This window comes from Callithrix jacchus, chromosome 1 (assembly GCF_049354715.1).
Source record: "Callithrix jacchus isolate 240 chromosome 1, calJac240_pri, whole genome shotgun sequence".
Lineage (NCBI taxonomy): Eukaryota > Metazoa > Chordata > Mammalia > Primates > Cebidae > Callithrix > Callithrix jacchus.
The window spans coordinates 149,463,772-149,478,563 of record NC_133502.1 but is presented as its reverse complement, the minus strand read 5'-3'; the positions used below and the strand labels follow the sequence as shown (position 1 = coordinate 149,478,563).

General features: G+C 40.9%; 1 protein-coding gene across 3 annotated transcripts in view; it reads right to left on the bottom strand.

Moving 5' to 3' along the window:
- Nucleotides 1–14,792, bottom strand: part of PLPPR1 (phospholipid phosphatase related 1) — a 359,335-nt gene that overhangs the window by 3,182 nt on the left and 341,361 nt on the right. For all 3 annotated transcript variants that reach the window (XM_035253096.3, XM_009000342.5, XM_054258389.2), the window contains exons 5-7: nucleotides 11,755–12,005; nucleotides 7,905–8,081; nucleotides 3,689–3,820 (exon numbers count right to left, since the gene is read on the bottom strand). In XM_035253096.3, coding sequence (XP_035108987.1) covers nucleotides 3,689–3,820; nucleotides 7,905–8,081; nucleotides 11,755–12,005 — 560 coding nt within the window. The remainder of the gene's footprint in view (nucleotides 1–3,688; nucleotides 3,821–7,904; nucleotides 8,082–11,754; nucleotides 12,006–14,792) is intronic.

Below are 14,792 nucleotides of genomic sequence, written 5' to 3'. Positions count from 1 at the left end.
GAATGGTGGGATGGATTTCATGTGTTTGAATGTGTGCTCTGAAGAGAGGTTCTAATCTCTGATCTCCAAAATCTACTTCCTGGGAAGATGGTTCTGTTCCAAAACTTAATGAAGATGTCGTTTCGAGTAGAAACCATGGCTGTTGGAGTTGCAGGGGAAGTTCTCGCCCACAGGGGATATTTATTTTGGAAGAACTATATCTCAGGCCTAATATACCAGCCCCCTGTAGCATGTTTTCATATCCCACGCTGGGAGTTGTGGCTTTCAAAAAAAGGAATTTTCACTGAATGACATCACAGACTGTGTAGTGTAGGAGAACCGGCAGCGCCTTTAGAATTGGATGGGTCTTCATTTAATTTTGACTGGGTGATATTGGGCATGTTACTCAAAGCTGGTGCCTTACTTTCTTCATCTGTAAGGTAGGATATAATGAAACCAATGCAGTATTGTGAATATTAAATGAGACGACTCTCAGTAAATGCTAGTTCTCTTTTCTTGACCAACAAACAAAGGCTGTATCTTTCTAACTAGACATGTGGAAACATTTAATACCAAAAGCAGATGGTTGTAGACTTGAATTTTTCACAACTGGTATGGATAGCATAATGTGAGAGGCAATACTCGGCTTTAGCCTTCCATAGCTTCATTCTAGCTAGCCTGCAGAAGTCCTGCTCATCGTCTCTCATAAATCTCTACTTTGCCTGGATGTTCAATTAGTGACTATGGTTAAGTTTGAGGTTCTCGGTTTTGGCTAAAGTGACTAGGTTTTGGGACAAGTTTGTATTCATTCAAGAACATTTATTTCACACCTTGTGATGCCAGGAAATACGGTGAATGAGACATGGTTTATAGGGTCCTGATTGTCAAAGAGCCCTAAGTCTTTGTAGGAGGCAAACATGAGGGAACACTTGGCTTTAATTAAGAGTGACAATCACGTGAGAGGCCTGGAGGGACCTTTGGCCCAAGCTGGTATTCAGGCAAGGCCTCAAATTGTATCCATATGTGGTAACATCCATTGCCACAAAGATGTATTGATGGGCTTCAGAGAAGTTCAGCTACTACCTGTAAACAATGAATTAATATCTATTTCAAGAATCCTTTAGCTTGTGAATAGCAATGTTTGAAACTCTGTTTAACACTTCATTTTTGAATTTAAGTAGAATCCTCCAAAATAGAGCCTGGACATCTCTAGGTCTGATCAACAATCCATGGTCCTGAGAACGAAGAGAAAGAAAGCTGGGGACGGAGTCCCACAGAGGTCATGCTTGAGCAGTGCTGGGCAGAAGGATGGGGTGTGCAAAAGGGGTGTTCTTGTATCAGGATATTCGGGGGACAGCATTTACAAGGACACAGACTGATATGTCTGTGGAACTCGGCAAATTTTTTCTGTTTCTTTTTAAAGTTCACTTGTTGTCATTTTATCCCCCCCAAAATAGAGACCCTCTCTGACTTTACTAAATACAAGGATTATAATTAGGGAACAAAAGTTAGAGAGATTCTATTCACCATTTCATTACAAGGTATAGCTATTTAGCTAATCTGATATTTAACCGGTAGCAACAGGCTGTATATAAATCATCCAGAAATATTTGTGTTAACATTGTATTTCTAGACCAAGTCAAAATGTTTGCCTTAATACAAGTTAAAGAAAAACAAACAAAACAGCAATACTTGGTACTGTGTTAAGGGAGATCATTAAATATTTTTCCCAAAAAGGAGATACGGATATAAGCTGTCTTGTTCTCACCGCTACCCACCCTGTTCATTAATAATATTAGAAAGATTTAATTAAAGGTAAAAAGGCATAGGGTATTGAGACGAGCCTGGCCAACATGGCAAAAATCTATCTCTACTAAAAATTCAAACAATTATCTGGGTGTCGTGGCGTACACCTGTAGCCCCAGCTACGTGGTAGGCTGAGGCAGGGGAATCGCTTGAACCGGAAAGGTGGAGGTTGCAGTGAGCTGGGTTCACACCACTGCACTCCAGTCTGGGCAACAGAGTGAGACTCCATCTCAGTGATACAAACAAACAAAAAGCATAGGGTAGTTTGTGTTAGAGAGATGTTATAGTTAATAATCTTTAGTGAAAATATTTTATATTGCACTGTTACGAAGTACATAATAATCTAAAGGGAAATGAGTTGCTTTTCCCTTACATCTTCTATAAAAGTGGCTGAGTAGGAAAATGCCAAATACAAACAAGATTTCAAGATAAATAGATTATTACAGAAAATAAACACGATAGCCAGGCTCAGCTACCTGGAAAAGATGACATGCTAATGAAAACCATATTATTAGTTGTTCCCTATCTGCTTAGAAAACTCCTACTCATCCCAGCTTTCCCACTTGCTACCTATAGGGCCTTGGGCAGGTAATCTACCATCACTCTCTTCAGGTTTGATTGTTTGTTTTGTCTTGAGACAGAGTCTCACTCTATCACCCATGCTAGAGTGCAGTGGTGGGATCACGGCTCACTGTAGCCTTAATCTCCCAGGCTCAAGCACTCCTCCGACCTCAGCCTCCAGAGTAGCTGGGACCACAGGCATGTGCTACTATGCCCAGCTAATTTTTGTATTTTTTTTAGTAGAAGGAGGGTTTCACCATGTTGCCCAGTGTGGTCCCAAACTCCTGGGCTCAAGCGATCTGCCAAAGTGCTGGGATTATAGGCATGAGCCACCATGCTCAGCCTGTCTTCTGTATTCTTATCTTTACCTGTGAAATGTGAATTACAGAATCTTTTCAATAGGATGGTTGTTCAAGTCATGATATATTTGTAAAGCACCTAGCAATTGTCCTGGGCAAAATTAAGTGCTTCATATCATCTGTCCAGGCTCCTTTCGGCTGGCAAGTCGTCTTCCTGGCTTTCCTTATCTTCTCAGACAGAGTAGACTGTTTTCCCTTTCATTTGCATATACACAGCACTTTGTGGACTAATTCAGCATGTCATATTATGACTGCCTGTTTATAGCCACCTTTCCTGATCATCTGTGAATTAATTATTCATTCATTCATTCATTTAGTAGAGATGGGGACTTGTTACATTGACCAGGTTGGTCTCCAACTCTTGGCTTCAAGCAATCCTCCCACCTTGGCCTCCAAAAGTGCTAGGATTATAGGTGTGAGCCACCGTGCCTGCCTCTCATCTGTGCTATTTAAGTGCAAGGACTGTATCCAATTATGTTTTGTATCCCTGGTATGATACAGTTTCTGTTGCCGAGAAACGGATCAGAAAGTACTGTTGCATGAATTTTTGTCACAAAAACAGTTCCTAAGGGACATTTAGCAGCCCTTTAAAAAGTGCTCCCAGCTTACATCACTTTGTATAATGCAACCTTTTTCTTTCCAAATATTGTCCTAGTTATGAAGTCAAATTGGTTTTCCATATGATTAGTACAAATTTCATAAATGATATTGTGTTATAGATCAAAGTATCCTGAAACTGCTGGGGTTTACGTGAGACATGAGTAAGAACTCTCTAAGCATTCAAGATTGCCAACCCCCAGAATAAATACAAGAATAATTTAGAGGAAAAAGTGAAGACTGCCTTTCGTGAGGGCCTTTACAATAAATGAATCAGATTCTCACTGATGCTAGGGAGATCTAGTGGTATCAATGGATTGATACTGACCACCCAAAATGTTCAGCCTGTGGGTTGGGTTGGCTTGGCTAAAACTGCTTTACCATACCTGTGCACTTAAGGTTTCCAGAGGGCTTTCTATCCTTGGGAAAGCCATTAGGGGTACTCCACGGGGATCCTCAGGTTTGGGTTTGGAAGGAGATCCTTGTGTTCCTTTAAAGTTATGAACCACACACATTCCCTGCAGGATGAGGGGGAAAAAAGAATGGGGTCAGACTGCAGCCATTAATGCCTGGCCTTTCCCCTTGAATACCATCACCCAAGTGACCTCTTTCCTTTGAGAGAGGAGGAAGGGACTATGGGAAGTACTGTGGAAGCATGTGTTTAATCACCAGATGACCAGTAATAATCACTCCCCATCCACCGGGCCCATTTTCTCACTTGTAAGAATAATGACACCTACTTCATAGATTTGTGATGATTAAAGACATGGTGAATGCGAACCACCTCATCATAACATCTAAAATCTATTGAGGGCCACTCTGTGTCTGACACGACCCTGAGGATTATATCCGATTTCAGTTAACCCACCCATCAATTTCATAAGGGAGGTACTATTATCTCCAGTCTAGATAGTGGGGCACAAGGAAGTTAGGTAACTTGCCCAAGGTCACACAGAGATTGAAACTCTAGAGCCCCTAAATCATACCTTTATACTATTTTGCCCCTTAAGAAGTGCCAAACATACAGCAAGCATTCAGTCTGTGTTCACTGGTCTCTAACTCTTACCTTAGATCGCCATCCTCAAATTAGGACTATTTGCTTGAGATTAGATAACTCTTTAGTTTTCTTTTATTGCTTCCATTTAAAAACTTTCCACTTTTCTGTTTCCTGCTGAGGTCCCTTCATAACTGACTCTACCATCTTCCCTGCTTCTCTGTTTTGTTTCATTTGCCCAAGAAGAAGCCTCCTTTTCCCTCCTGTTTCCATCCTTTCTTCATTTCTTCATCCAGCATCTTCGAATCTTTCCTGCTATTCTTCCAACCCTGGAGTCCATTTGCATGCGTCCTCTCTACCTGGCTCACCTCCATCTCACTCTTACACTCTGCTTTCCCTCCCCTATCAGGAAATGGGAGCAGGGGGAATATGTAGAAACTCTAGAGTGAAGAGACCCAGGTCCTGCTGCTGGTTATTGGCTGGGTGGCTATTGGGCAAGTTACTTATCTTTAAGCCTAATTTTCATCATCAATAAAATGAGGATAAAACTATTGTTTGCGTTGCCCTGAGAGCACTTGATTAGATGTATGTAAAGCATACAGCATGTGGTCCCTGCTCAACTAATCTCTTCCTACCCCTTTCCCCCACATTCCGCCTCATGGGAAACACAAACAGAAAACACTCTTGAACATTTGCAGGCGACCTGCTGCCATTCTCAGTGTTTGCTTTCTCTCTCTCTCTGTCTCCTCTTCAAGCCTCTGCTTTGGAATGCCTCCAGCCTCCTCCAGGACATCCTTCCCCTCCCATTTCCCAGCTTTGTGTGTGTCTGTGAGGTGTGTTCACAGGCATGTGCAGACGGGGGTCTCTCTCATGCCAGAGCAATTCAACCGCAGATCTGGGTCTTAATGGTCCCATAAAGGCCATTTGTGGGAAAACACATTTTTGACATCAATTGGGAAGTCACTTGAAAGCACAAGCAGACCAAATAGTTACTGAGTGGTGAGAAACAGGACTGCATGTTAGGGAGAGAAAACAAGTTTAATGTTGCAGCAGAATTTGTGGGGATTCAGTAAACCACAAATGTCATCCCACAAAGACCCTACAAAATTGCTTGGACAGTCAGAAAGGCTCTTCCTCTCTAACCGGGGATGGCTGGCTTCAGATCTGATGGATAGCAGCACTGTTTGTCTTTTCTTGAGCCAAAGTCTTTATTTATAGACCATTGATCTCCCTTTGAAACACTTCTGTTCCCTTCAAGTCACGTGTTTTCTTTCCTTCTTTAAAAAAAGGATTCCTCGGGAACAGTAGTTGGGGGTAGTGGGAGGAGGAGTTGGTTAACGAGCACAAAAATACAGTCAGATGGAAGGAATGAGATCTTGCTAGCACAGTAGTGACAACAGTTAACAATAATTAACCATATATTTCAAAATAAGTGAAAGAATATATTTGGAGTGTTCCTGACACAGGCATTTGAGGTGATGGATATCCCAGTTACCCAGATTTGATCATTATGCATTGCATGCTTGTATCAAAAGATCACACATACCCCCAAAAGTGTATAACATCTATATATCCATAAAACAGGCTTTTAAAAGACATTCCTCAGGAAAATTCCTAATGAGAGATCGGCAGTTCATGATCACTTTGGTACTACTTTCCCTGCAACTTCATCTAGAGTATTTGCATTTTAGTCTTCATCTTTCACTATAGAAAGAATGCCTGGACCCATTCAAAATACTGGCATGTTCTCATTTTATTTCACTTCACTGCATGGTGCAGATGTTGTGTTTTTAAAAGACTGAAGCTTTGTGACAGCCCTGTGGGCAGCAAGTTGACTGGACCATTTTCTTCAACAGCACATGCTAGCTTTGTGTCTGTGTCAACACTTTTTTAAAAGCCATAAAGTGCTTTTAAATTAAGGTAAATACAGCGGTTTTTAAAAAATACATAATGCTATTGCACACTTAATAGACTACAGAATAATATAAACATAACTTTTTATATGCCCTGGAAAACCCAAACGTCGTGTGCCTAGCTTTATGGTGAGTAGCTTTATGGTGCCTAGCTTTATGCACTCACTTAACGGTGAGTACACTGTTGCAGTGGTCTGGAACCAAACCTATACTGTCTCTGAGATACGCTTGTCATTTTGAATTAGAAAGAAGCTTCTCAATCAGTTTCCTAAATGTGAGCATTGTCTGTATCTTAGCAGATTTTTTTTAAAGTTGGAAAACCAGTAAGAGGCTGGGACAGGCATGTGTGTATTTTGCATTTTGGGGAGGAAAGAAGAGGGGCTAGGAAAAGGCAGTGTTAAGTCATGGGACTGAAGTCCATCTGTGTGTGATACCAGTCCCAACGGATCTAGGGCCAGAGAAGGCAGAATAGGAAGAGAGAGGTCCTTGAAGACGGTGATAGCTTCCTTCTCCTTGGGAGGCTTCCTGAATATTGTTAGGGGATTCATTTCATGCACAATATGGGAACCTCCAGACCTGATGATTCATTGTAAATCTTTCTGGGCCTGTTTTAAGTCCTTGAAGATAATGGAAATCTGCATCTCTGAGGTGTGGCCATGCAATGGAATACTACACAGCAATAAAAAGGAATTAGTTATTGTTACATTCTACAACATGGATGAATCTCAAAATAATGCTAGGTGAAAGATACCAGAAAAAAAATACATTATGCTTCAATTACTATGGATTCCTGGGAAAGGCAAACTAACAGAATGACAGAAGCTCACCAGTTGCCTGGGGACAAGGGAAAGAAAGGACAGGAGGGAAAGTAGTGTGTCAAAACTGATCAAATTGTACACTTGATGTGTCATTTATTGTATGCCTATCATACTTCAAAAAAACTGTGAAAGAGACGACAAAAAAGAAAAATTAACCTCTTTATCAAATTTAGCTCTATTTAAGGGATTTCCTAGGTGAGCAGGTGGCCAGACCTCCATCTATTTGAGGAACTAAAACATAATCAGAAATATAGAAAAAAAAGCTGTATTAACCAAAACTCTTCTCCAGGAAGATATGTGGTTGAGAAGCCAGTTAGTAAAAATAAGATTCCCAGGAGGCATGTTCCAGTAGTAACAGGCCCAATATAAAGGGTGGGTGTGATAATCTGCAGGGTTTTTAAAATCTCTGATTAGGAGATGCGACTTGGAGCTAGACTCGAGTTTCTTGGAATGAGGGAGAAAAGGCTGCTTGATTCTACCAGTGTTCTTCATTCTGTTCCTCCCTCAAGCAACACTTAGTGTTTGCCCCCAATATGCTGAGAGCAAATACTTAAAGAAGATTGGTTTGAAGGTATGCCAATTTATCATTAGTCTGCTTGGCCCCAGTTCCAAGCCCCATGTCGAAAGTAGAGCCAGCTGTTCTTCTAGGGGCAAATCTCTCCCTGACACCCAGAAGAAATATGGCCAATCCTGTTTGTGAAAGGAAAGTGTTTTGAAATCATTTTTGTGGCAAAAGTATGTGTAATACTTGGAGAATGATTGCAATTCACAAGGTTGGAACAAAAGGAACCCAGATGGTGAAGTCTGGGAAACCTGACACAGTTTTTCAGAGAGAAGAAGAGATGGGGGAAAGGTAAACAGAGGGAAGTCAACTTACCAGAAACAGGGCCACTGCCGTGCCCAGGATGAAGCCAGCAATCACGTCCGAGCAGTGGTTCCGATACTCGGAGACCCGGTTGAGGCCTGTCAGGAAAGCCGTGCAGAGAGTCCCGAGGCACAGCACTGGCTTGGCCAGTCGACTGCTCTTTGTCTTGATTGTGCTTGTGATGTACATCTGGAATAGGACACAGGCAAGGGAGTGACCAGGCAGCCTCCTTGTGCTGGTGCGTACACATGCATGCATGTACACATGTATGTACACCAGCACCCATGCAAGCAGGGGCCCACGTCAAAGCACACACACTCACTTCCTTGAATAACTCCGCTAAGCTATTTAGTAAAATGTTTAGGTAGGAAACTAGTGCAGCAAGAACAATGAGCAGATGCACATTCATCAGTCTTTTGTAATCTAGTGGACGTGGGAACAGAAGTTACTAGTGACACAAAGAATGCACATTAACGATTAGCTTCAGGACATGCGGTTTTTATGTGACAAATTTAAGAATTATTTGGGGTATAAGAAATCCACATGAGAGTCTGAGATACCAAATAAACCTTCTGGGGGAATGAAGCTTTGGGTGGAGAAGACCAGCTAGGTGAGTGTCTGTAAGCAACTGTACATTTTATATTTTTGTGTCCCCAAAACTTCCTTTGCTTTGTCACACCTACAGGCAATTAATAGAAAAGTGTTGACTGATTCGTTGATGGGCTGAATTAGAACCTCCCGACAAGTGCATCACATAAATAGGTTTCAGCTGTGCTAGTAAATGGACTCCTTCATTCCTCAGGACAGCTGTGATCAGCTTTATTCATTCATTTACTTCGTTTCTTAAAATATTAAACTTTTCTATGTGTGCCACAATATACAAAAGCTTTGAGAAGACCTGAACTAAGTAAAAGATGATGCTCTTTATGACACTTGAGATGTAGGAAGCTGTTATTAGTTTGTTGTGGGGAGCTGGGTAAGACTTTTACATTTTACAGGCTCAGTTAGCAAATGTGTCCCTGGTGGTCTAAAGTTAGGAAGCTGTGCCTTTTTCAAATAAGTCAACACATTCTTAGATGACCTTTGGTAATGGTTACAAATCACCACTAGAGGGCACCATTGACCTATCATTTCTTAACAAAGGTGCTATGTGAGTTTAGCAATCCTAAAAAGTAGCATGCTGTGTGGTTCAAGCCTGTAATCCCAGTACTTTGGGAGGCCAAGGCGGGCGGAGCCCCTGAGGTTGAGAGTTCGAGACCAGCCTGACTAACATGGAAAAACCCCGTCTCTTCTAAAAATACAAAATTAGCCGGGTGTGGTGGTACATCCCTGTAATCCCAGCTACTTGGGAGGCTGAGGCAGGAGAATCGCTTCATCTGGGAGGTGGAGGTGGCTGTGAGCCGAGATCACGCCATTACACTCTAGCCTGGGCAACGAGTGAAACTCCATCTCAAAAATAATATAATAATCTGATACTTATAATCTATAGTATGTTTGTATGGCCTAAGCACATATAAGTTTAAATAGATGCATTTTACAGGATTACAATGGAAATTTTTAATATCCTAGAATGATGCATCAACACTGGTGAGAATACCAGAAGGTAGGAATCTCTTTCATGTAACAGATTGACTATAAAACTGTGGTTACATCAAAGTTACCTAAATTACAGCATATTATTACACTATTTTCTGACTCTGGTAAGTGTTACTTAAAATCTATACTTAATATATTTAGTTGTTTATGCTAGTTTCCAATTATATCTTTTACAAATCTTTCCTATAAGATTACAAACTATTAAAAGCATGAGCCAAAAAAAGGAAAAAAAAAGCATGAGCCTATGGTTAGTTGGTATTCTTCGTAGTATTAACTAGTGCTTAGGAAATCCTTGTTGAGTAATTTCTGAAAGCATTTGACATGTAATAAAGACTCATAAGATTTATGCAACTGAAATCTTGTATCAGGGTTTATCTGACTATAGCCTGTGAGGCATGATTTGAATTGGATATTACCTGAATCCTTGAAAACATGCTATAGTAGTATTTATTCTGTGTGAGCCGACAATATTTACTTCTTTCTTCCCCAAAGAACTTGATGCCTCATTTGTTGAGACAGTAGTTTATTATAAGTAACAGAATAATTTTTATAATGGCACTATAAAAATTAATTTCACACAGCAACGACTTGAGTCTGATAAAAAATACAGGAAAAGGCACAAGAGTACATTGTTTAGGTTCTAGATAATTAGGACAAAGCAACATTCTGAAAATTAGAAAATATGTTGAATACCTCAGAGGACTTTGTTTAAAAAAAAAAACTGCATCGAGGTTTTTTGGTCTTGTTTTGTTTTAGGTAAAGCAAAGACATTTAACAAAGCTACAATCTGTTTTGTAAACTGAGGCTTCTGTGTTATTTGCATCCATGCTGCTTTAATGTGGGGGCAGCTGAAATCATTTTTGTCACATATTCATTAAAGAGTAGATCCAAAAGAAATAACTAGAAAGACTCATATTTGGTAGTTGCTGGTTGGCAAAATAATCCTATGGATGTGATCCTGTAAATGGGACACAAAGGCACTATCTGCTCCTGGTTGTTTTAAATAAATAGACCAGACTCAGTCACAAAGAATGTGTGTTAATGATTAGATTCGGAACATGCAGTTTTTATGCAACAAATTAAAGATTCATTTGGGGTATAAGAAACTCCTATGAGTTTTTGCCTTTTTTTTCACCTTAGGGGTGATGGCACAGACCCCTTTTCTTCCCCCAGAGGCAGAATGTGCCTCCTAAAATTACACTCAGTGACAGGAAGGGTAGCATCTCCTTGGGTGGGGGTGAGCTGAGGGCACACCTGGAATGTCTGGGAAGAATGGACAGTTTGAAAGCAATCTTCCCTCTGTCTTTTGCCTTCTCCACTTTCCATTGAGAATCACCAGACTAGTCATATTATGAATATAAAATAAGCTAAAGTAAGGAAAGGGGGTGTTTTTGGCCAAAAGTTGCTCTAGCACTGGTAAATGTACCTGATGTCCACCAGCAGTATCTTATCAGCCTTTGGAGCCTTTGAGCTGATCCCTGTCTATATTCTGGGTCCTAAGGGTGCATAGGCCAGACAAGAGGGAAATGAGGTTGTTTACAAAGTGAATACAGTTAAAAAGTTGGAAAATAAGACACCATTGTTCTTTAAGATGTGGGATGTACTTTGTTTTTTTTGTTACTAGAACAAAAAGAAAAAATAAATCATACCCCAGTGGGGCAGTCAATGGCTCTGCAATCTGGGGCACAATGAGAAACAAACTGTGGGTGTTGAGGTTCTTCTGGGGTCATCCTGTCTCCTAGCAAAGTGATGGAGAAAAGTGTCAGAGCAAAGGAAAGCTGTGTATTCGTCCTGGGTCTGCATGTTGCTGGGGTAGCCATTCATGAGACCCATGCTTGTAAATTTCTAGGCAGGTGTGAGAAGATGTGCTGTTCTGAAACCAACCAAAACTTTGACAAAGAATACTGTTGTGGGTGGTAAGGAAATCTCAGGCATGGTACCAGGAGTCTAGGTCTCTGCTTTAGTTGTATGATCTTAGCTTTTGTCTTGGCCCCAGCTTTCACATCTGTAAAATGGGAGGATTTTACTAATTCTAGTAATTAGGTGATTATCAAAATATTCCAGAACTAATATCTTCTGGCAGATCAGGAGATTGAAAGTGGGGTAGAAGTGTTGGGGAACTATTATATCAATAGCATAATAGAGAGAAATATACCATACATAACTTTAAAAGTCAATATAAGTGACAATGAAAGAAGGCAGAGGGCAGGGAGACACATACCCCACCGAAAACTAAACTTAAGAGTGACAAGATTCACATACTTACTGTGGCATATAAGGCGGAGTAAATGCTCAGAGCAGCGTGTTTGGAGGGAAAGGATCTCCGAGCCTTTTCTATCACTTCCAGGTCCCCAGTACAAATGTTCCCATTGTTTATAAACTGGTGGTGTGCTTGGCAGTCTGTACTGGTGTAGTTGGGCTTGCACACAGTCAGGAAGTATGGCGTTAAATGCCCAGTGACCACTTGTCCGGCGTTTACAAAAATGTCAGTAGCAAAAAGTCCAAATGCAAACACCCCTATAAGAAGATTTAAAATCATTAGGAATGGTAACATACTCCATCGATTGCATTTTTCTCCTAAGCAAACAGCGGTGAGAGTCCATGATGGCCTATGAGAAAGATCCTAAGTACTCCCCAGGTATCTTTCCAGGGAGTCGAGCCCACTTCCCAAATCACCGTTTCTTCCAAATTGATGTAGACATTGTACTGTTAGCATTTTATGGTTTTCTAAACCACTAGTTTAGAAAAAGCACAGTCCAACTAAAAGAATTTGAATATTGGAGTCATATAGACCTGTGATCAGGTCTCATCACTGGTGACTCATTCACAGTATAAATTTCTATCTTCTTGGAGCCTTGGTTACCTCAGCTGCATAATGGAGGGGGTTAGTTTGGGGAAAATGGAATAAGATACGTGCCAAATACCCACTATGGTGTCTAAGTCATTAATCAACATCAGTTCTCCCTCCTTCTCTACAAAATACCTTCTTAATTTTACTTGAAAATGCACATCATCCTGGGAGGAGTTATTCACAACATCACGGCAGGTGAGAGTAAAGGACAATCTTATGGAATTGCTTGTTTAAAAGAAAAATCATTCTATAAACCTTGATTGAATTAGAGTTTCATTTGATGTCAGAAACAGAAAATAAGAATAAAGGAAAAGGGCTAAAAACAAATGTTGACCATTAGTTTCCTATTGCTGCTGTAACAAATTACCACAAACCGAGTGGCTTACACCACCACAAAGGTATCCTATTCAGACTTCTGTATTCTGGAATTCAGAAGCCTACAATAGATTCCACTAAGATAAACTCAAAGCGTTGGCAGGGCTGAGTTCCTTCTGAGTGCTCAGGGTATAATCCCCACTTTTACTTTCCCATATGTTCTAGAAGTTTCCTTCATTCCTTATCTTATGGTTCCTTCCCAGCAGTTCACACCATTCCAACTTCTACCTTCACTGTCATGTCTCCTCTGACTCTGACCCTCCTGCCTGTCTCTTATAAGGACCCTTGCGATTATATCTGCATAATTCAGGATAGTCTCCCTTTCGCAATCTCAGCCACACCTGCATTCCCTTTTGCCGTGTACGGTAACATTTAGTTTCCAGGGACGTGACCATCTTATGGTGGGGAAGAGTACGTTATTCTGACTGTACTCTTTGTTGGAATACCCTGTGAGTAAGCTATGCTTCCTGGATTTTATCTGTTCTCTGGTAAATTTCATAGGATTAGCCCCAACAAGCTTGAACATACATTATTTCAAGGCCTGTATATTGACATCTGCACTGAGACAGGCTGTGTAGAGCTATAAGTGGCTTGAAGAGAGGAAGATGTCTTATATGCAATTGAAGGTAGAAGTTGACAAGTGTGAGAAGCAGCATTAACACTTGTAAATATCAAGGGTTTGCTATAGTTTCAATTAAATGTCTACCCAGTTTTGACTCCCATAGTCAATGTTCTAAATCTTCAAAGGTGCTGACTTCAGCACCCCAAAGTTAATCCATTATAGCAGAAGTGAAGACAAGTTTGGCTGAAAACTTTCATCTGGCTTTCACTTTTATCTGTATTGATTGCTATAATTTTCCTTTTTGTGGCTTTGCCAGAATGTGCTTTATCACAACGAAAGCTAGCTCTTTGAAGAGATTCCACTGGCTCATACTCATTGGGTCTGACCTCTGAGAGCAGGCATTCATTGATCATAGGAGGCAGTTTTCACCCCCATGTGCTGGAAGTCTGAATGGTTGGCAGTTTTCTACATCTTCAGGCAAGATCCTCAAAGACCAGTTTGCTGGGTCTTTCAAGGGGCAATAAGTCTGTCCAGATATAATTTTTCCAGGAAACGAGGGTAATTTATGATCTGAAAAAGGAAAAGTGGCAGCATCTCCCTTTGGCATTTTGTCAGAAGTGTTTCCAATTAGGACGGGTTTTGTTCTTTCTGTGGCTGAGGATTTCTAGGCTTTGGGGTCAGTGCCAGATCAGTGGTCACAGTGTTCGTCTGATGGCCAGCTCTCCATGCCACTGTCCTGTGTGCCAAGCTGAAAGTGGATATCTCTTCTTGTCTTTGCCTTCTGTGGGTTGTGTCTGTTTCTCCTGCTGGCTTCAGGAGCATCTGTTGTCCAAGAACTTCATTCTGGTGCATTTGAGCCAGCTTCAGAAGGTACCACATCTGCTCGGGGAACCCACCTGTCTGGTGCAGGCCACACCAACAAAGCTCGCTGGAACCTGTTCTGGTGACTCACAGACCAAGTCAGATCATACAGGGCTTTTCTAAAGGAATTCAAGCCATCACTCTGTTACTTAAAAATAGAGCTCTTTATGTCTATTTTTACAAGCCTCAGAAGCTAAACACAGCTACTTTTGCCCTCAGAGTCAGATGAAACACCATTTGATCTCTAGTATTGCAGGGAATGATTTGAAGATGCTTTAAAAATGTATCTGTATCTTGGGGTCTAAAATTCTTCAGGTGAGATCATATTTTTAACAGATATGTTTCATTTCTGTAACCATGTACCCCTCAGAGATGATTCTATTTATCTTAAGGCTCTGCCCAGTCTGTGATGTTTCTTACTTCAGAGAAGCCGATTATGTTTCTGAAGGGATTTTCCAATTTACAGCACACACAAACGTCCAAAAGTGAAGCACTTTTGATTTGCTAGAGCTGTATGCTTGTTGTGATTGGTGTGGCTGTGTTCAGAATTCTGAATATGTTTGGTTTGGAAGATCAAGAGCTATAACCCGGAGGGTGAGACAGTGTTGCGAAGTTTCTGAAATCAACTGCAGAGCAGGGGAGGAAGGCAGATGTG